The sequence below is a fragment of the Physeter macrocephalus genome, chromosome 20 (genome assembly GCF_002837175.3).
Source record: "Physeter macrocephalus isolate SW-GA chromosome 20, ASM283717v5, whole genome shotgun sequence".
NCBI classification, from domain to species: Eukaryota; Metazoa; Chordata; class Mammalia; order Artiodactyla; family Physeteridae; genus Physeter; species Physeter macrocephalus.
The window spans coordinates 23870886-23893179 of NC_041233.1; the positions used below are offsets into that span (position 1 = coordinate 23870886).

The 22294-nt window shown below is 42.6% G+C and overlaps 2 protein-coding genes across 5 annotated transcripts in view; one reads left to right on the plus strand and one right to left on the minus strand.

Moving 5' to 3' along the window:
- ASCC1 (activating signal cointegrator 1 complex subunit 1) overlaps positions 1 to 4357 on the minus strand; it is a 102285-nt gene extending 97928 nt beyond the window's left edge. Inside the window, exons 1-3 of one of the 4 annotated variants that reach the window (XM_007104464.4) lie at positions 4153 to 4357; positions 2103 to 2247; positions 839 to 938 (exon numbers count right to left, since the gene is read on the minus strand). In XM_007104464.4, coding sequence (XP_007104526.1) covers positions 839 to 938; positions 2103 to 2214 — 212 coding nt within the window. In that variant the 5' untranslated portion in view covers positions 2215 to 2247; positions 4153 to 4357. Of the gene's footprint in view, positions 1 to 470; positions 593 to 838; positions 939 to 2102; positions 2248 to 3559; positions 3650 to 4152 lie in introns of those variants that run through there. The other 3 variants (XM_007104467.4, XM_028480955.2, XM_007104466.4) reach the window with 3 other exon arrangements.
- ANAPC16 (anaphase promoting complex subunit 16) lies at positions 3956 to 14579 on the plus strand. The gene is made up of 4 exons (XM_007104468.4): positions 3956 to 4084; positions 7225 to 7388; positions 12645 to 12914; positions 13631 to 14579. The coding sequence occupies exons 2-4, from the start codon at positions 7247 to 7249 to the stop codon at positions 13744 to 13746; spliced, it is 528 nt and encodes a 175-aa protein (XP_007104530.2). The 5' UTR covers positions 3956 to 4084; positions 7225 to 7246; the 3' UTR covers positions 13747 to 14579.
- The last annotated feature ends 7715 nt before the right edge of the window (positions 14580 to 22294 follow it).

Sequence of the window (22294 nt, forward strand, 5' to 3'; positions counted from 1 at the left end):
GACACATTCCTACCTTCAAGAAGCTTCCCATCTAGTGGGAAAAATATCAAATAGCACACAAATAAATATAAACATAAGACTGAGGAATGCTACAAAGGAAAAGTAGAGGGTGTTATGAAAACATATAGTAGGGTAATCAATGTGGTGGTGGGGATGTCGGTGTCAAAGCAAGCTTCCCTAAGGAAGGAGAGTAAAACCAGCTAAGGAACAGGAGAGATTAAAAGGCAAAAGGAACAGCACATGCCAAGGTTCAAAGGCAGGAAGGAACACGGCACATGTGAAGAACTGAAGAAAACAGTTAAGCTTAAGTGCGAAGCCAGGGAAACAGTGGTGTGAACTGAGACTGAAAAATCAAGGCTGGCTAACTCATGTTCAAGATTTTGGCCACTGCTCTAATGGAAGAGAATTCCGTCTTCAGAGGAAGAATGTTAATGGATTTCAAGCAAAGGTAGTAAAATAATCAGGTTTGCCTTTTAAAAAGATCATTCCACCCTCAATGTGAAGAACTGACTGGAAGAGAGAGCAAGAATCAATGTGGAGAGACCAGTAAGTAGGCTACTTGAAGTAATTCACAGACGAGGCAGCAGGGTGGCTGTAAAGAAAAGAGATAAGTGGATTCAAAAGAAATTTAAGAAGCAAAATCAACAGGACTTGGTGACACATGTGAAATGATGAAACTGATCTACAATCAGTCCTTATAAATTCTAGGACATTAAACACTAAACCATTTTATCACTAGCAATCAAGCATTGCAATAAATGTGGAAAAGAGAAGAATCCACTTCCTGCTATGTTTCCTAGAAATGCCTTCCCATGAAGCTGCTGGGGGCCTCACTCACTTGTAGAGCAGGCTGGGGGCCTTCACAGTACACCGGAAACCTTGCGGGGTCTGCACCACCTCATAGGCTTCACAGGACTCTTCTGCACACTCCACGAGACCTGTACAGAAATGGTAACATCTCGCTCAGAGCTGCTGCTCTATGGACAACAGTTTGCTTTCTCCCCAGCTGTCCAACCACTCTCGAGGTTTAAAAAAAGCAATACACACACACAAAAAACAGCCATACACTTTACACTACAGAACACTGCTCTGATATTCCTTCTGACCTGCTCTTAGAAGAAAAATAAAGAATAAAAAACACATGACTATTTTAAATCTTCCAATCTTGGAACCGTGGAAAAGGAGTATTTACATACCACTATTTAACTGTTTTCTCCCAGAAAGCTAAGACAGTAAAATTTTTTGTACTGTTTTTTCTTTTGGAGATGTTTTTCATGTAACATAAAATTCATCCTCTTAAAATGTACAACTCAGTGGTTTTTAGTATTAAAACACAAAATCACTTCAGTGAATGAGGTAGGAGTGATTCTGGAGAACTTACTCCATACAGCCAAGACAAAGAGAAAGGAGGAGGGTGAAATAAAGGAGCTCAAGGCCCCAAGGCAAAAGGGAAACAGTGGGGAGGACCAAGGGGTAGACTATTCCCCAAGGCTTAGGGCCTAATGGAAAAGCTTACAAACCAAAAGGAAAAGGAAGCAGAGAACCTGAAAGGCCCTATTTGTGCATTTAAACCCAAGTCCAAGTTATTCAGCCTGAAAATACTGCCCATCTCAACGGTTTAGTTTATTTCTTAAAAATTATCCCTATTTTAAATAGTTATAATGTTGGTTGTGTATTTGAAACTGCCTGTATATGACTGCAAAGAAGAAATGAAAAATTACAACACAACAATAATAATAACAACAGCTAACACTGGGCACATGTTCATTTATTTCAATAATTTATAGAAATTACTTCATAGCTTTACAGATAAAAGAACTTCATTTTGCCATAGATTAATGGTTAATATTAATAGTTAACTAAAATTACCCCATATTACATTTAAGCCTCTGCACAAAGATGAGACACAACCTCATGTATGAACTGAGAACACCTCATCAAACTCACTCATCTGTCCCCTTAGACATCAACACAAAGGGAGCTATGAGAAGCCAAACATCTCAAATTTCAGCGCTCACACAGAAATACACTGAAACAAAGAATTGCTTCTACAATACGGAGAATATTTTACTTCTAATCTGACCAAAGATAACCAGGATTACCTTGATAACAGTCATCATCTTCATCTTCATGTTGATAAGTCTGCTCTTGGATGGGATTCTTCCTGTAAATCCGTCCACCAATTCTTATAAGCTGTGGACGCAGAACTTCCATGATACTTTCTCCAAACAACAGTCCTGTGGAATACTGAAAAATAAACGATCACCTTACCTTTTGTTTCAATCATAAATAAAACCCTACCTCTATTATGTGGATCTTTATGTAGGCCTAAAAGGACATAATTGGGCATCAGTTCACAGTACATCCTAAGCAAAAGCAGCACTGTTTCCACTAGATTTCCCCTATCTAGAAGCTGTTTTAAATCAATTGCTGCATTTTCCACTACACTACTCCACTCCTGGCACACTCTAGATAGTAATTTGTAAGCTATTCAGCATTCCCCAAAAAATGATTAAAAGATACTGAGCCCATCCATGACTTTGAAAGAGAGAATAGAGATCTCTTCATTACTTTAACCTAAAGGGAGTAAAATGCAACCTTCTGTGCTTATCTAAACATTTGCAAAGTGTCTTACCCTCACTATTCAGCACGACCTTTAAGAGAATTAGTGATATTTAAAACACTTATCCTCAAAGGGAGGACAAAAAAAACCCTAAATTCTTTTAGAGATGCTAGAAATATATACCCAACAATTAGATCCATTTGCCTATCAAAACAAAGTTAAAATATGACTTAACCAACATGGTTCTCTAAACCAACACATTGCTGAGGGGAGGAATCCGATTTCTGTAGGTCACTGCTCAAAAACTGTACATCACTCACAGAGAAGCCAAGTTTCCAGTCACCATTTAATGAATCAGTAATTTAGGAAACAAAAATTCCTTACAGGTTAGCTGTGGTTATGTTTAACCAGTGTTCCTACCACGTATGTTAGATGGTCTTGAAGTCCAAAATAACTTAAAAGAGTTCCCCCCCAAAAATCAATCCTTACTAAATACACTAATGCTCAATCCAACTTCAGACAGTAAGTCACTTTAATTGGTAATTTAATTGGTAATTTGCTTACAGAACCAAGAGGAGATTTCGTGTTGTGAGAAATAACAATATAAAAGGTAAACAGACTTGAATGTCGGAAGAGGGGGCATAATTAGCAATAGTTTAACGACATTATACCCTAGTGCCCAATTTCCCAGGACCTCTCACACACACAAAAAAACTCTCCACAAAAGCAGACTTTAATGTTAAGGTCGGGCCTCAGACTAAGCTCTGGGGGGAAACAGGGTTGCCTCTGAGACAGGAAACCCTTCATCTGCCTTTCCTATACGGCCCTGGGCTACAAGACTGCTCATTAGGAATGAAGGGAAAAATAAGCAATTTCACCCTGCTTCGCGATGGTTTGGAGAGAGAAAGAGAGAGAGAGAGGAAAGGAGAAGGCCTGCAATGTCGTGGGGGAAGATGAAACCCTGAATCATAAAAGCGAGCAAAATAAAACGAGTACGTCAAAGCGAGCGAAGAGAAACTGGCTCCGCTGCGGTAGGAAAACCTCCGTAGGCACAGCACGCGAAAAGACCCGGAAGGCCTCTTCGAGAACGCGTTCCCAGCGCCTCTCCGCCCCGACCACGCCCACCACTGCACGGCCTCGCGCACGCCGCGGCCTCGCGCACGCCGCGGCCTCGCGCACGCCGCGGCCTCGCGCACGCCGCGGCCTCGCGCACGCCGCGGCCTCGCGCACGCCGCGGCCTCGCGCACGCCGCGGCCTCGCGCACGCCGCGGCCTCGCGCACGCCGCGACCAGGCCCAGCACTCCACGGCCTCGCGCACGCCGCGGCCTCGCGCACGCCGCGGCCTCGCGCACGCCGCGGCCTCGCGCACGCCGCGGCCTCGCGCACGCCGCGGCCTCGCGCACGCCGCGGCCTCGCGCACGCCGCGGCCTCGCGCACGCCGCCGCCCTCGTCGCAGTAAACGCGGCAGCTCCGGTTGGCTTTGGGGGCGGGGCTGTAGAGGAACGTGCCAAAGCCGTAGAGGTAAGTGGTCGAGGGCTCAGGGACCCTCGGGAGCTTGGTGGAAAGGGAATTGATCCCTGGGATCCTACCTGCAGGGACTAGTAAAATGGAGAAAGTAGGTGGAGAGACAGGAGCCTGCCGCAGAGGGCGTGTAAGAGGAAATTTCCTCAGGCCGCACCAGACTAGTGCGCATGCGGACCGAAGGGTGGCGCCTGCGCAGTGGGGCGGCGCCGATGTCGCCCCCTGGGGACCGGGGTAGGGGGTGAGGTTTGGCGTTAGCTTGGGAACAGCTGGCATTCTGACCCCTCCACTCTTCTGCCCCTTTCTTTCCACCCGACCTGTTTTTAGCTGCAGCATCTTTTTGAATGGTAATCCAGCTCTTTGGAATGATTTCTTGATGATGGAGTTTAATGATTGCTTGTAATAATTTGCCATTGTACCAGGGTACTTCCTTCAGCGTCTTTTTGATACGGAGACTTTTTCAAAAGGAAGGATTCTTTTTAAGAACATAAGCTTGTATCTGCTAGGAAGGAAAGTAGTTTATGAATACGAGGTCATCCCTATCATACATGTAGTAAATGTGTTGATCATCTTATCACTGTGAACACAACCATGCTGTGTCTCCCCAAATAGCATTGCTCTCCTATAAGAATCTCTACTGTCAATAGTTCTCACTTCCTTGATAGGGTCAGATACTTCATCATCAGTATTTAAACATTCAACAAAATTTTACTGAGCACCTACCTTAGGCTTAGCAGCCTAATGGGAGAAACAGTTGTGTAAATAGATGTGCAGAATAAGGAAGAAAAAGAAAACGGTAATGGACCAACCCTCATGACACCAAGCTTCTCTATCCCCTGCATAACCTTTGCTGAGCTGCTAGCTCTGTGTTCTGTTATTTGTTCATCATTCATTCAGGAAACATTGTGATCCAGGTTCTGTGCTAGGCTTTGAGGGTAGAAAGACAACTCTTTCCCCTTTTCCTAAGAAGGGGGTTCTTCCTAAGATCTTGAACCTTAAAATGAAAGTGTGGAGTGCATTTTCCCTCTTCCTGAGCAGGCCCTTTCTCCTCTAGGAGTCATTTGACATTGACACTCTATGTCAAATGGAAAGAATTAGGACTTTTCCCACGAGTAAGTCTGTTGAAACATAAGTATGAAAAACTGGGATCTGCAGAGGAAAAAAAAAGATTCAGGAGTAAATATCCATCAGTGATTTTGGGTAGCTAATATTAAGTATTTACTGTGCCTATAACTGTTCCAAATGCTTTAGTTCTATTAACCTTCCTGACACCTCTGGTGTAGGTACTGTCATTATCCCCATTTTAGAGATGAGGCAACTGAGAAGCAGAGAGGTTAAGTGATTTGTCCAAAGTCATACAGCAAGTTAAGTAAAAAAACCAGGACATGAACCTAGGCCAAGAGGCTTCAGAGTCTGAGCTCTTAACCAGTATGCTATTTTACCTCTCACATAGCACATGACATGCCAATAAAGCCATTGCTTAAAAAATGGCACGGCAAATAAGCTTAAAGTCCCTACACCTCAGTTTTGTTTTGTCATCTGTAAAATGGGGGAATCGGATTAGATGACCTTTAAGGAATCTTGTGATTCCTGTGAAATGTTTAACTCATTTAGCAAACATTTATTTAAATCAGCAGCTACTTAGTATAGGCCAAGCATAATGTTTGGTTCTGGTGATCAGAATGCCTGCCTTCATAGAGAAGTTACAAACTAGTGTTTATTGTTGGTTTCACTTTAACTCCTGTTACCACCTGCTGGTAGCATGCAAAATTTAACCTAAATCTTTAAAGCTAGAAATTACTTAGGTGTATCTTTCCACCTCAGCAGAAAACTGCTTATTTATGTTAAAGTTAGTGCTAATTCTGCACTCCACTTTTCAACCCTGGCTGTTTTGTGTATTTTTTTTTTTATATCTTCTAATTCCTGTACCTTTTTAAAAAATTAAATTTATTTATTTAATTTTTGGCTGCGCTGGGTCTTCGTTGCTGCACGCAGGCTTCCTCTAGTCGGGTGGAGTGGGCTTCTCACCACGGTGGCTTCTCTTGTTGCGGAGCATGGACTCTAGGCACGTGGGCTTCAGTAGTTGTGGCACGCGGGCTCAGTAGTTGTGGCTCAAGGGCTCTAGAGCGCAGGCTCAGTAGTTGTGGCGCACGGGCTTACTTACTCCGTGGCATGTGGTATCTTCCTGGACCAGGGCTCAAAGTCATGTCCCCTGCATTGGCAGGTGGATTCTTAACCACTGTGCCACCAGGGAAGCCCTGTTTTTTGTATTGAATGATAGTAGTTTTGAGTTTGCGGGAAGACTACATTATTCTTTTTAGAAAACATAAACTTTTTAGAGTCTTTGTAAATGTGTAGTATAAGCTTCTGTTTTGAACTTTTTTAAGGAGTCGTGTATTTGATACAGATTTTTCTCTTTTACATTTGGACTTTTTGATTTTTTGATGTGACGTAATACTAATCACTCACCATTCCTCTAATTCCTAATAGGCCTTGAATTCTAAGATCATTCCTGAACTATTAATATTTTGTTCCAGTTTTGGGACGCCACCAAGTGATCAATTTGGGTATTACATTTGAATGAAAAAGTTGTGGGGTTTTTTTGGTTTTGGGGGGTTTTTTTTAATGAAAGGGCCAATATGTATTTCCTAACCAATTCCCCTTCCTTGGGAACAGAACACACTGTTATTCTGGAATTTTATTTGGAAAATTTTATAAGTGAATTTCTTGGTGTGGCTGGGTCAGGATGTGTGCAAGACAAACTATCCTATGAGGCATGATTGTTTTATCTTCATATAATTCATTTCCTCAGTTAAATTGCTACCTTGGTACTGCCATATCACCGCTTCATAACCCATAAATCACCCACAGTCAATCCCAAGTGACATAAACAGTTTGCTAATGGTAGGAAGTAGTGTTTAGAGTAGAAAAACTAAGAATAAATGTATTTTCACTTAAAATCCTGAGTGACAGTTTGGCCTGAGGCATCAATAAAAGATCGTGGAGTACAGAGGGTAGAAAAATTTGGAGCTAATTCTTGACTAAACTGTATGCTGGCTTTTATGGCAGCTAGAATGAAATGTTGTCAATCTCACTTCCATAAACTTGCCAATTGCTGTTTTTCTTTCTCTGTGGTGCAGTGAGAATTCTACTAGAGAGGAAATGGCTGCCTCTTCATCATCCTCCTCAGCCGGTGGGGTCAGTGGAAGTTCTGTCACTGGATCTGGTTTCAGTGTCTCAGACCTTGCCCCACCACGGAAAGCCCTTTTCACCTACCCCAAAGGAGCTGGAGAGATGTTAGAAGGTGATCTCATGCTGCTTTTTGCTGAATAATTGGATTCAGACCTGCTATGAATATTAATTGTACAGAAGCTATTAAGTGGATTAGAGACAAGTTTGCCCTGATTTCAGCTCCACATTTCATTTCTTGTCCTCATTTCAAAATAATATCTTTAAAACATAAATCTTTCTCTAGAATCAGAATTTTGGAGCTGAAAAAGACTTTGGAAATCAAGGAGGTCATCTAGAGTTATTTAGACCCAGAAAAGATAAAGTAATTTGACCATGTGAAAGGACAAAGTCAGCACTGGAACCAGGAATTCTGTTGACCTCCTGCTCCAGTTTGCTTTATCTTGGCACCAGTCTGCTTCCCTATGGTTGGTAGGTTTGATATATTTTTTTTCTAATATAATTCATCGACAGATAGATTAAGAGATTCTGAGAGGAAATAAAAACCAATTTACTACTCTTGTATGTGAAGATGACTCTCCTGGTCCACTGCAGGACAGTGTTGTGTGGTTTTTCTAGCACTGGAGCTGGATTTGCATCAAATCATCCCCCATCTTATTCAGCACACGTTTGCAAACTGGCTGGCCAAGATCGGGGCACAGGCTGTAAGCATGAAACAGCGTTGGTACCTAGAATTTATCAGATTCATGTCATTTTAGGATCTGGACCAATAAATTCTTAATAGGGAGCATAAAAATCACCGGAAGAGCTTATTTAAAGTGTACCTTTCTTGGATTTCCCTGGTGGCGCAGTGGTTGAGAGTCCGCCTGCCGATGCAGGGGACACGGGTTCGTGCCCCGGTCCGGGAAGATCCCACATGCTGCGGAGCGGCTGGGCCCGTGAGCCATGGCCGCTGAGCCTGCGCGTCCGGAGCCTGTGCTCTGCAACGGGAGAGGCCACAACAGTGAGAGGCCCGCGTACCGCAAAAAAAAATAATAATAATAAAGTGTACCTTTCTGGCTCACCTTAGAGATTCCAAATTAGTGTAGGTTACAGCACAGGAATCTCCATTTTGACCGACATCCGGGGGATTCTCATGAAAATGGTCCTTAACTGTTAAACTATTCATCATACCTTGAAAAAAATTAGCAAAGAACCTATCAAGGATTCAAAATCTACTTGATTCTAGCACATCTGTGCTTAATTATATATTGATCTTTTTTGCTTTAAATATTGCAAATTACAGTAAGTATATTTAAAAATCTGGAAATGTCTGAGAAAGGTACAAACTGTAGTTAAGAGTTGGCTTTTTGGGGTAATCTTTATGCATTTATATCAGGTATAATAAAAAGCAGAGGTTTGGATTAAGCCAGGACAAACAGAAGAATCATTTGTGACAGGAAAACATGGGAAGACTGGAACCATAAGGCTTTTTAGAATTGGTTCAAGTCATGATTAGTAGACAGGCAGTGATACATCTGAGGTGTGTGTACTTCTGTCTTTGCCCTTTTGTTTTCTTCAATTGTGTTAACTGAATACTCAAGCTAGCATCACTGAGTCTGGAGATAGCGAATATTTGGTGCCTTGTTTACCATATTGGGCACTAAAAATAAATTATGACTTCAGTTATATGCAGCAGAGACCTGGTATTAAGGAAGCTTCCCACAAAACAAACCAGAAGTTGGAGGAACTTAAATTGCTTAATGAGTTTTGTAGCAGCAGAAGAGGAATCATCGTTTAACAATGGACCCTAAGACTGAAGTCATTTAAATTCTAGCTACAGGAGGAATTTAATACAGGTACCTCCTTGGTCTCAAAGCTATCAGCATTCTTTGTCAGTGTACACCAGATTACTTGGAGACACTAAAGAAAGGCTTCTAAAATTACTCTAAATGTTGATATTCTAACAAGTTATAGTTCTATCCACTTCTATTCCATCCCATTATGCTTCATGGGGGACTGTGTTGCCTTTCTATTGTAGAATGAATTTAAATTAAGTTTAAATTCACAGTGCACAGTTTTGATTCTCTTCCTCGGGTTTAAAGCTTCACCTACATTTTAAAGCTGCTTACATTGAAGGACAGACTATGAAAACTTAGAGATGGTAGTCCTTGAACTATCCTGGTCAAATGAAGAATGTTAAATTGAAAAGAGTACCCTTAAATGTGAGTTAATAAGAATGCTAGTTTGAAAGCATCATCTACCATGTTTATAGGTGATATTATTATGCAAGTAATCTAACACACATGAACCTGACCATTTTTCTTACGGTAGTTTAATCGAATACAGGCAAAGCTTGTTTTGTTGGGCTTCGCAGAAACTGTGTTTTTTTTTTTTTTACAAATTGAAGGTTTGTGGCAACCTTGCCTTGAACAAGTCTGTTGGCGCCATTTTTTCAACAGCATTTACTTCGTGTCTCTGTGTCACATTTTGGTAATTCTCACAATATTTCAAACCCCCCATCAGCAGAAATATTACAGTTCACTGAAGGCTCAATGATGGTTAGCATTTTTTAGCAATAAAATATTTTTTAATTAAGGTACATACACTGTTTTTTTAGACAATGCTATTGCACACTTAATAGACTACAGTATGGTATAAACATAACTTTTCTATGCAATGGGAAACCAAAAAATTAGTGTGACTTGCTTTATTGCAGTTGTCTGGAACCGAGCCCACAATATCTCTGAGATATGCCTGTATGAAAATAGAGAAGGAATAGTTGCCTCTTCAGAGTAAGGAACAAAAGCAATTAGGAATCAAGGTTGAATGCTGTCTATAATCTTAACAGGTTAATCTGATCTTGTCCTCCTAAGTCTAGGATAATAAACCCAAATAACCTGTACTTAACCTTGTGAATTAACTTTTTTGTGTACCTGCTCTCTGATAACAGACATCTCACATAAGCAGTATACTGTACAGGACTTTTCAGCATTCCCCTGCCCTTGGCTAGGATTGTCCTCACCCAGTTATTAGTAAGCAAATTAGAGACTGCCTTCCAGCCCAGAAGTGGCTGAATTTTAGTGACATTGTAGGCCACTGAAGCATAAATTATCTGCCATTGTCTGTTTTCCTGCTGTGAGGTAATATTCTTTTAAATGGATTTGTTAGCATCCTATTTATTGGAGTTGGCAATGGTGTTAGATTTGGACAATTCACTGAACTTTTCACCATTTATAACCTTTACTTGTCCCTTAAGAGGAAAGCTGATGTATTGCTACTTGGTGTGTTACAAAGGGTTTGATTACAATTTCTAAATGGAAGACAGATTGCGCCAGGCTGACTCCTCTGGAGAAGTTCCAGGCTTTAGATTGGTACAGATATCACATCAAATAGGATGTGGCTAAGAAGCAGTAGACTTTGTGGTTAATACAGAGCTGCAAATCAGCAAAAGTGTGTTCCATAGACATATAGAGTGGAAAAGTGATATGCAGGTGCCTTTTTGAAAGATTAGCTTACATCCTTTTACTTTGAAGTTCATTACCAAGGGAAATATGCAAATGTTATAACAAGCATTTATCCTAATAACACCTGTGATTAAATGTAAGCGGGAGGTAGCACTTGCAAGAGCTTCCAAACAAATCTTGGCCTCGTCCTAACAGCCAGAATCCCTGCTGCCTTGTGTGAGATCCTAAAGTTCAGGATCAGACCACCTGAGAAGTGAGCTCTAATTCTCTATGCTTTGCTCTCCCTAAAATAAAACAAATTATAATTTGATCCTTTAAGCAAGGGTATGAATGCTGGCATATTTACACAAAAGAGACATAATAAATTGCATCATTAGTGTCAAATGTTCACACAGTCCCTCCTCCCATAGTGGGATTCATAGTTATTTTCTGGCCATTGCCCTTATCTAAAACACTCAGTAATATCATTAGCTTACCTAGATCTTTAAACTGGACAGCCAGTATAATATTTAGTTAATTGAAAATAAAAATTTTTTTGCTCAATTTAGATGATATGCTCACAAATGACTTACATTCAGCCAGAGGAATGGGGGCGGAAGGAGGGAATAGGACCCTATCCCATGTAGCACAGTATTTAGAAAAGAGGTTGGATTTAAAGAATAACACTCTCCCCAAAGTCTACATCACTATATGAAAGAAATTATTATATTTTGAAATATTATACGATATGTATATATCAATACATATTTTCATACATATGTATGGAAATAATTATATATATTATTTTTGCATCAGTTTTGAAGATAATATTAGAAGCCCTCTTGGTTGTATATTCAAGCTATTTGGATACAGTATCTATAGTTTTTCTTATTTTTTTTACCATGAGCTTCTGAAAGAAGGTCTGCCTTGTGTGAAACTCAGCATGAAGCCAGGATGTGTTAGTCCTATCTCGTTGTCACTTAATACCTGGCTGACGCACCAACCCATGATTGATGAGTGAATGTGTGACACCCAGTAGTGCTGGCATGAACTACCGCCTGAAAGAAGACAGCTGTGTCCCCTCCCTCCATTTGTTTTAGGATTTTTGCAATAAGATCCCTTCACCGAATGGTTTCAGCTACCCCTTTAAAAGTCACATTTTCCTACATGAGTTCTTTGTCTTTGGGGGTATGTTTTGCTGTATCAGCCCTTGCCTGACAAGGAAAAACATGAACTAGCTTATGTTTCACAATCATCTTTCAAAAACTGGGGTGACTGAGTTAGCTACCTTCTTGTAGCCAATTCTTGGCACCAGTACAATGCTAGGTTCTGAAGTTGCACCATACCCTTATGGCCATGCAAATTGCAGTGTTTTGATTCAGTTGGAAAATCAAGGTTACAGTTGGCATTTACAGAATGAAGCTTCCCAGCAGTGTTTTGTGATGGCCATAGTGATGTAATTTGAAATATAAAATATCAACAATAGCTATTTTTCCTCAGCTTTACTTTTTAGAATGAAAATGATTAAGAGTTTTGGTGTACCTTTGTATTTTGAAAGCACGGGAGCCACATGGCCAAATGTGTCCGCTGTCAGTGTTTGCTTGACATACACAATAGGAGAACATTAAGAAATTGTAAGGTTAGGATGGGGGAAATGTTGACCAGGACATCAAACTGGGGTTTCTTGTTTTTGTTTTTTTAACACTATTTTTAAACTCTTTTAGCAAGTGGAGAGACTATTTTAATATTCTAGGTATAGAAGCAGTAGCTTTTATAACACAACAATGTTAATTCTAAGTGAAACAGAAGCCCTCTTTGTAAACACTGAAAACTAGACCCCGAATGTAAAAGCAGGGAAAAGAATGGACATGTTTACTAGGTTTATCAGGCACCATTAGGTTAAAATGGATTAGAGCAGATTAAAACTTTTCCTCTTCTCTTTGTAGATGGTTCTGAGAGATTCCTCTGTGAATCCGTTTTCAGCTATCAAGTGGCATCTACGCTTAACTCTTCATCATCATCCTCAGCCGGTGGGGTCAGTGGAAGTCCTGTCACTGGATCTGGTTTCAGTGGCTCAGACCTTGCCCCACCACGGAAAGACCTTTTCACCTACCCCAAAGGAGCTGGAGAGATGTTAGAAGATGGCTCTGAGAGATTCCTCTGTGAATCCGTTTTCAGCTATCAAGTGGCATCTACGCTTAAACAGGTGAAACATGGTAAGCACAAGAGTGTTGTGTACTTAACTATGAGAATAAATTTATTGGGGGGTGGGAGAGGGGGACTTAGAAAGGTCAGAGTGCTCTGTAACAAAAACTCAGCAAGGCTGTTTAAGTGGACTTTCCAAATTACCTGCAGACAAGAACATTCTACGGTCTTAATCCAGAACATAATGTCCACATTGAGGCTTAAAGTTGAAGTCAAAGGGGTTAGTTTTCTAGGGGAGTTAATGCTTCCTACTCCGCTTGAATTGCTTTTTCCTCTCCTTTCTGAAACCTTCTTTTACTGTTGTCCTCCATTGGCTACCATCATTATCTGCATCTTTGGGTATTTATGTAATACCTCTTGGTCTAACTGGACTCTTAAGATCCTGGTAGCACCTTTTCTGTTCCATCATCCCTCACCAGGCCTTCATTTATGCATCAGGTAACTCTGTTCCCCCACCAAACCAGACCATTTCTCCATAGAGAGCATAATGTTGGGGGGGAAAGCTGCAATTGCCTGTAACCCTAGGAGGTTTTCAGTATACAAATCACAAATTTAGTACACAAATGGAATGGAGGATAAGTACTACTTTTTTTTCTTTTTTTTTTTAAGATTAAGTCTTCTGACCAACATAGGGTAAGACCCCATTACTAGAATCTTGAGGGGGAAATCCTTTTAAAATCAGTCATCATGTTGGTGGTTGGTATATTATCTCCTTGATTCTTTACAGATCAGCAAGTTGCTCGGATGGAAAAACTAGCTGGTCTGGTAGAAGAGCTGGAGGCAGATGAGTGGCGATTTAAACCCATCGAGCAACTGCTGGGGTTCACACCCTCTTCAGGTTGACCTTGCCTGGACAGTCACCTATGGGGCACAGCAAGTGCAGGTCCAGTGAGGAACTTTTCTTACAGCTTACGTAGCCATCCAGAGATTCACAGCTCCATCACTGAATTGTTAATTCACATCCATACTTGGTTTCTCTGTATCTGTCCACAAGCAACAAATACTTAAATGTGTGATCTTACAAGGAAATTTTTTGTTTATTTGTTTAAAAAAGTATTGAGGGCTTCCCTGGTGGCGCAGTGGTTGAGAGTCCACCTGACGATGCAGGGAACATGGGTTCGTGCCCCGGTCTGGGAAGATCCCACATGCCGCGGAGCGGCTAGGCCCGTGAGCCACGGCCGCTGAGCCTGCGTGTCCGGAGCCTGTGCTCCACAAAGGAGGTTTGGGTTTAAGAGAGATTTATAAAACTACACAAGCCAGGACACATGCCAGAATTGGCCAACAGAATGGCATCCCTCCTGTCAATTCATGCAGTTCCTAGAATCCTCACCAGTCAAGTCCGAGGTCAGGATCTGGAGTTATAAAATACAGTATTTCTAACCTAAAACCGTTGTTTTTGCAGATTAATGTGATTTCAACTCAGGACCTGTCCAAATTAGGAATTTTTTAATGTTTGGGATTTTTTTTTCTATTTTTAGACATCTAATTCTATAGATTCTATCTTTTTCTAACCTCCTCTAGGCATGCCAAATGCTGGCAAAAAGAATTGCTTTTTGAATGTTGAAGTTCTGGTAAAAATAAAGCAGTGAGCAAAATCCTTTTAAACACAGAAATCCTGAGTTCATTTTGTTGGTGGGCTCAGGCAATTCTGTAGCAAATAAATCCTTTGAAAGAGCTCCAAATTGTTTTCTTTATCCTTTCAAAGCCTCAGGGATTTGGGATAGGGGAGAGGTCAAATTACTTTTTATAAGAAGGGAATCTAAAAACCATTTCTCGTAAGCAAATGGTAGATTTGCTTTCTCTCAGGGATATTTGTCTTTATCAATATCTGAGTAGGTTTTTTACCATGAAAAGGAAAAACCTAGAAAGCTAAGAGGTGTCTTTTGTTTTCCCTCATGGGACCCCAGGGTCCACACTGCACAGTTAGGAGAATAATTTATTAAATTGTATGCAAATTTTGCCTCAGACAGCATTTGCCTTTCTCCTCATTAGTAACTTGTATCTGACCTGCTTAGAGTTGGTTAATTATGAATAAATAAGATCTCAGTAGCAATTGGCCTTAATCTCAGGAGTTCAGAATGTTTTAACACATAGTATATAACAGGCAGGTGGTGATCTCATTGAGTCGAAAAGGAATCTGAGCACAGGGAAGTTAAAGACCTGCTCATGGCCACATAGCCCAGACAGAAGAAAATCTTGGCACTTGGAATAGATTGCAGTTGATTGACAATTCAGCGCACTAACCTTGTCTCTGAAGCACATCCAAACACAAAAATTACCAGTCCTCAAACTCACCTATTTCCATATTAATACTTCTTAACCTAAACTAGTTCCATATTTGAAAGCCGTTGAGTTTCCTAACATTGTCCTTTTTGGCATCAACCATCTTTATGATTACCAAAGGAAAAATTTTAAATACCTAGTCTGCAATAAACCTTTAAATCATATTTTCAGTGACAGTTCAGAAGCAGTCACTAACTTTCTCTCATTTGATTTATGTAACTGCACAGCACAGATGCTGTATTACCTCATCGTTACCCTTTGGTATTTGAACTTATAGAATTTTTTTCTCGGGCTTCCCTGGTGGCACAGTGGTTAAGAATCTGCCTGCCAATGCAGGGGACACGGGTTCAAGCCCTGGTCTGGGAAGATCCCACATGCTGCGGAGCAACTAAGCCCGTGCGCCACAACTACTGAGCCTGCAATCTAGAGCCCGCAAGCCACAACTACTGAGCCCACGTGCCACATCTACTGAAGCCTGCACACTCTACAGCCCGTGCTCTGCAACAAGAGAAGCTACCGCAGTGAGAAGCCCGCGCACCGCAACGAAGAGTAGCCCCTGCTCGCGTCAACTAGAGAAAGCCCGCGCACAGCAACGAAGACCCAACACAGCCAAAACTAATAAATAAATAAACAAAAATAATAAATAAATACATTTATATTGTTTAGGAATTTTATAGCTTCATAGCTTTCCTTAATTTCTCCCAGATATACAATTACATTAGCAAAGTTCATTTTTTTAAAAAAAGAATTTTTTTCTCTTTAAGTTGGACATTTCCTTTTATGACCTTAGAAATGGAAGAGATCCTAGAGTTGAGCAGAAATACTTTCTGAAGCACCTTTCCCAGTAATGATTCAGCTTCTACGTGAGTGCTGCCAGGAACGAGACCCTCACTATTTGAGGATGGCCCCTCCCTTTCTGCACCTTTCTGTTGGTCATTATGTCTCATCCACAACTCCTGTTACCATGTTTTGGGCTTGAAAATGGACCTGTTGTTGCTCATCTTTCATCCCCTCTGCACTCATTATGTGCCAGCCACTCACAGGCATTAATCATAATCCTTTCAGTAATGCTGTAAGATGCGTAACACCCCCTAATACAGAAGAGGAACTTGAAGCACAAAGCAGGCATTACTAGATGCCAAGGCTGCATAGCTAAGTAAATGGCCAAGTCTGGATTTGAACTCAAAGTCTGCCAGACTCCAAAGCTAAGATTATTTTAGTTGTATCATGCGGCATCCCGTTGAACCCAACCCAGGGCCTTGTACAAAGGAAAACCCTAAAACCTTTTTTCTTTTTAATGATAAAATGAATTAACTACCTGGAGGAAATAAGCCTTGTCACTACCCTCCCTTCTTCCTCCCAGTGCTTGTTGATAAAGAGTCTTAAGTACAGTGAAGGCCGGGCTTCCCTGGTGGCGCAGAATCCACTTGCCAATGCAGGGGACACGGGTTCGAGCCCTGGTCCAGGAAGATCCCATATGCTGCAGAGCAACTAAGCCCATGTGCCACAACTACTGAGCCTGTGCTCTAGAGCCCGCGAGCCACAACTACTGAAGCCCAGGCACCTAGAGCCTGTGCTCTGCAACAAGAGAAGCCACCGCAATGAGAAGCCTGCGCACCACAACAAAGAGTAGACCCCACTCACTGCAACTAGAGAAAGTCCGCACGCAGCAGCGAAGACAAAACACAGCCAAAAATAAAAGTAAATAAACTTATAAAAAAAAAAAAAACAGATAGGAATTAGCTATATGTTAGTATCTACATAACCTTTTAAGATTCAGTATGATGAAATGTAGTTAGATGCTTAAGGGGTACCTACCTAAGTGAGCAAGGAGGAAGGCAAGAGGGCAGATGGCAGCTAACAACCAGGACTGCACAGCCATCCTAAGAAAGCGGATGGTAACGGTGCCTCAGTGCACAAAACACTTTGCAGCTTCCAAAGCATTTTCACATATGTCGTGTCTTCAGTCCCTCATCAACGCTGTGAGATAAATGAGGCAGGTAGTTTACAGATGAAGAAACCAGCACAGAGAGGTAAAGTACCAAGATTATTATCCAAATTATAGTTAATAGTATAGGCCTTTCAAATCTTCGTGCCTTCTAGTTCATCATATACTAGAAAATCTGAAGGCAGAACTTGCTGTTAATAAAGAATTGTTCATGTCGGTTTGATACATAATTCCATATAAGTGTTTTATGTCATGGTAATGAGACATAAATAGTAAACTTAAATAAAGCTGGTTTGGGGATTTCCCTGGTGGTCCAGTGGTTAAGACTCCACGCTCCCAATGCGGGGGGCCCAGGTTTGACCCCTGGTCAGGGAACTAGATCCTGCATGCTGCAACTAAAGATCTCACGTGCCGCAACTAAGACCCAGCACAGCCAAATAAATAAATAAATAAATATTTTTTAAAAAATAAAGCTGGCTTTACTTTTATGTAGTCAAAAATCTTACTTTCTGACTTTATCCAGGATCAGCATTAAAGTCCTGAGTTTTCACTGATAAGCTTTAATGTGTTAGTTATTAGTGCCATCACATGGCTGATACTGACCTGGAATGACAGTGGTCTGGAACTCTAAATCACGTTCCTGACCCTAGGACCTCTCTGCTCTGTCCATTTGCTTTGCAGCCTGTGGTTTCCCTTCCCCCAAATGGTTGGGAGGCCTTGAATCTCTTGTTCCTGATCAGAACACCAGACACTGAAGTGGTAGAAACTTTGGACCTTAAGGCCAAACCAAAGGTAGAAGAAAGGAGATAGGACCAGGAGATGCCTATCATCCACAACAAAGAGGAGGAACCTGCCCAAGGATGTGGTTCCCTTTCAGGCAAACCCAAGAGATACTACACTTGCAGGAGAAGGCCATTCTGCCTCTCCCTCTCCTTTTGCCAAAGCACATACCTTTGCCTAAAATATCTTGCCTGGCCTCCTTGTAATTGCCCAAAGTTCCAACCAAGACAGATCCTTTCCACAAAAGAGATAAAAGGCTTAACTTACAGATACATGGGAAAGTTTGGGGTTGCAGGCAGAGTACAGATGATACCAGATCTCCTGTTTCCCAGAGCTGAGTCTGGGATGGAGATGGCACCAAGGGTGAAGAAGAGTGGGAGAAGGAGGTGGGAGCAGGATGCTCGCCACCAGCTGCCTTGTTAGTTTGCATCTGGTCAAAGAGGGAGTCTGAGAATTTTAGAGCTGAATAGAAGAGACCTTAGAGACCATCTGGTTCATCCCCCTGGTTGACAAATAGGACGTTGGGACCCTGTCTGTGTCATTCATTGCTGTATATTCAGTACCCAGAACACTACCTGGCACATAGTAGGTGTGCTACAGGTATTTACTGAGTGAATGAATGTATGAATGTGTTGCATGTTTACCCTGTTTTAGAAGCTGTGCTAGCTACTTACAGTGCAGCATCCATAGTGGAGAAAAGCCTCACGTAATTGAGATATGTGGTGGGCAGAGCAAGACAATAAGCCAGAGCTCAGCCCAGAGTTCTCTGTAATGCTGTACTGACAGGCGGAAGCTGTGGAACAAATGGAAACTGTGTCCAGAACAGCCATGAGAGGAGCCTGGGCCAATGATGCTGGTGACCCGCTGCCCTTTTCATAGGCTCCTGCACATGGGCCCGATGGTAGTTCCACATGTCGGCATCCATGAGTTGGTCTCCACCTCTCCAGATACTTTAATTTCTGCAGCCTGTCTAGTCTCCCTAGAGGAACTGTTTATCCAGAATCCGCTTACTTCATTTTTATAATATAAGCTCTTTAGGGGAGGTAATGAAACAATATAGTTTATTACCATCAACAACAGAGAGGATGTCTATTTCCAAATGTCTTTTACTCATTTAACAGACATTTATTGAGCACTTACTATGTGTTTAGCATCTGCTAAATGCTGAGGATATGCTGTCAAACAAAACACAGTCATCAGCCTCAAGTTTATAAATATATTAAGAAAGACAAAAGAGTAATTTTCAGTGTAAAAAACTGATAACAGAAAGCATGAAATGCTGTGAAATCAGAGACAGCTAATCCAGCTGAGCAGGGGTCAGAGAAGACTTCCTAGGAGCATGGTGTTTAGGCTGAGACCTGAAGAACAAGTAGGTGGGGTGGGAAGGAAGGACTTTCTAGATGGAAGGAACAAAATATGCAAAGGCTCAAGAGTGAGGAAGGACATCGTGCTTCTGTGGGGCTGCAGGTGCTTTGTTATGGCTGATTCATAGAGTATAAGGACAAGATGATAGATTTTATCTGAGAGTTACTCAAGAAGTAGCATATATGGGACTTGGTGACTGGTCAAACTTGGAGAACTCAGGGAGGACACCCGGGTTTCTTGTGTCAGTAGCTGACGGACTGGATTCTATTCACTGAGACAGGAGTACAGGGAGAGGAGCAGGCTCAAGGAGATGTCCAGTAGGCAGGTGACTCTATGGTCTACATATAGTTCAGGAGACTGAGCTGGGCTAGAGTTAGATTTGGGACTCGGCCACCTAGAGACATGCAACCAAAGGTGGGCATGGATGGTATTGCCCAGGGAGAGAGCCCATGGAGTGAGAAGAGAATTGGAACCCTGGCATCTAAGGCAGCGGTCCCCAACCTTTTTGGCACCAAGGACCGGTTTCGTGGAAGACAATTTTTCCACGGATGGCGTGGGAGGGGATGTTTCAGGTGGTAATGCGAGTGATGGGGAGCAGGAGATGAAGCTTCGCTTGTTTGCCCGCCACTCACCTCCTGCTGTTGTCCTAACAGGCCACGGACCGGCACAGTGGCCCAGGGGTTGGGGACCCCTGATCTAAGGGACAGGAAGAGGAGGGGGAGGAGCCCAGGAAAGCAACTGGCAGGAAGTCACCAGAGACAGCCAGAAAGTGAGGAATGTGGTATCAGGGAAACCAGGAGAAAGGATGTTTTAAGAAGGAGGCTGCTGGACTTCCCTGGTGGCACAGTGGTTAAGAATCTGCCTGCCAGTGCAGGGGACACGGGTTCGGGCCCCGGTCCGGAAGATGCCACATGCCGTGGAGCAGCTAAGCCTGTGCGCCACAGCTACTGAGCCTGTGCTCTGGAGCCCGCGAGCCACAGCTACTGAAGCCCACGCACCTAGGGCCTGTGCTCCACAACAGGAGAGGCCACTGCAATGAGCGGCCTATGCACTGCAGCGAGGAGTGGCCCCCACTCGCTGCAACTGGAGAAGGCCCGCGTGCAGCAACTAGGACCTGATGCAGCCATAAATAAATAAATAAGCAAATAAGTAAATAAATAAATTTTTTGAAAAAAGAAGAAGGAGCCTGCTGCAAATACCAGTATCTGGTATAGCCAAGCAATGAACTGACAGGGGTGGAGAAGGCCTTCGGATTTTACCAAGGAACTTGTTGGTGACCGTGTCTCAAGAGCAGCCACCTTAGTGGTACAGTGGGGGCAGAGCCAGGCTGCTATGGCTGGGAGAGTGAGTGGAAGGTGAAAATATGGGGCCAAATCTAGGCAACATCTTTAAGAAGCTCAGTGGGAAGCAGAGGCAAAAATGGGGGACAAAGAGGGTGATGGTTAAAGGAGGACACATAGTCAAGACGTTTGTTCTGGGGATAGGTCAAAGAGAAAGAGGGCATAATTGAGGGTGTAAGGTCCCTGAGGAAGTGGAAGGGATGGAATCCAGAGCCCAGGTGGAGTGATTACCCTTAGAGGGAAGGAGGGCAAAAGGATAGTGCTGACGCAGGTAGATGTGTAGGTGAGGTGGCGGGACGTTAAGTGAGTTCCCATCAGATGGCTTCTATGTTCTCTGTGATGGAGGAGGCAAATTGGTGTATGGCCTGCGGCAGGGGCAGGACAAAGCAGGGACAGTGGGCTTGGGAATGGTCCCTCTGAAGAATGGGAGGGAGCTGACCAGGGTCAGAGGGTTGCCAAGCACATTCAGGGGCCATTTCCAGTTTGAGTCCCTGAATTTGCAATGGCACCAATTGTTGGGGAAGTATACCAGCAGCTCCTAGCAGCCTGGCAGTAGGAACGGAAAAAATGAATAGTTGGTGGTTACAGTTTTACACGGTAAGGGCAAGGGGGTAAGCAAATTGTTGGTCTAGGGCTAGCAAGGGAAGGAAGTGAAAGCAAGAAGAGGTTACCAGAGAGAAATTAGAAGGGTCAGACATTTCTTGAGGGCCTACTATGTCTCTGGTAATATGTAGGCAATAGAAATACAAAGATGGAGCAATAGTTCCCAAACCTAGCTGTGCCTCAGAACCAAGCTTAATAAAAATACTCCCTGGCCTCATTCCTGGGGTCCAATAGGTCTATGACTGGGGGTCTCGTGTGACCCTCCTGCAGCCAGGTTTGGAAACCACTTGGACCAATGAAAAAGCAGACAAGTAAACAGACATATGGAATCTACACAGCACCATAACTCCATGACTCCGGTCTATATGGGGTGCTGTGGAAGCCAAGAAGTCTTGGAGGTGGGAAAGAAGGGGAGATAACAAGGAAACTTTCCTAGAGAAGGTGAGCCTGGGCCTGAGCATGACTGCTCAATTGGGGTTAGAGGGGAATAAGCCAGAGAACCATTCCAAGTACAGCGCATAGGCAGGGCCACATTCATGGAACTCCAAGCCATTTGGTGTGGCTGGAGCTGAGCACGTAAACAGGGGAGGGGTGCGACCTCTCAGGAGAAGGAAGCAAGAACCAGATTGTTTTGAGCCTCATTCACCGTGCTCTACTTTCCATCAAAAGAGCATTTCTCTGACACGGACAGGGTACACCTAAGAAAAAGGCCAACAATCCTGACTTTTACAATAAGTAACTTAGGAAGCAGGCTCCTCAAGACCTGGAAATGTTAGACCCTTAGGCTGGTATAACGCATCAGAGGTGATCTTTACAGACCACTAGGCAGTACTGTCACAGTATTTTTGCTCTGGCTGGAAAGTAAGTATTTACAGATTTGTATTTATTTACTTATTTTTAGGGAAAGGCAGATGTTCTAAGCTCAGAATTATTGAAGGAGCCTCCCTTCTGGGCTCTGAGCCAAACCAGGATAAGAGGCAGCTTGAAGGGATCAAATATAAAGTATATGGACATTGCGGAGAGATGTTTTTCCCCCCAAATAGTTTCTCCTCCTTCCTTCCCTGGCCCTGAA

Coding starts and splice junctions, on each gene's coding strand:
- ANAPC16 (XM_007104468.4), top strand. CDS start 7,247: ATGGCTGCCTCTTCATCATCCTCCTCAGCCGGTGGGGTCAGTGGAAGT. Junction 7,389..12,644: donor AGCTGGAGAGATGTTAGAAG/GTGATCTCATGC, acceptor TTCTCTTTGTAG/ATGGTTCTGAGAGATTCCTC. Junction 12,915..13,630: donor GCTTAAACAGGTGAAACATG/GTAAGCACAAGA, acceptor GATTCTTTACAG/ATCAGCAAGTTGCTCGGATG.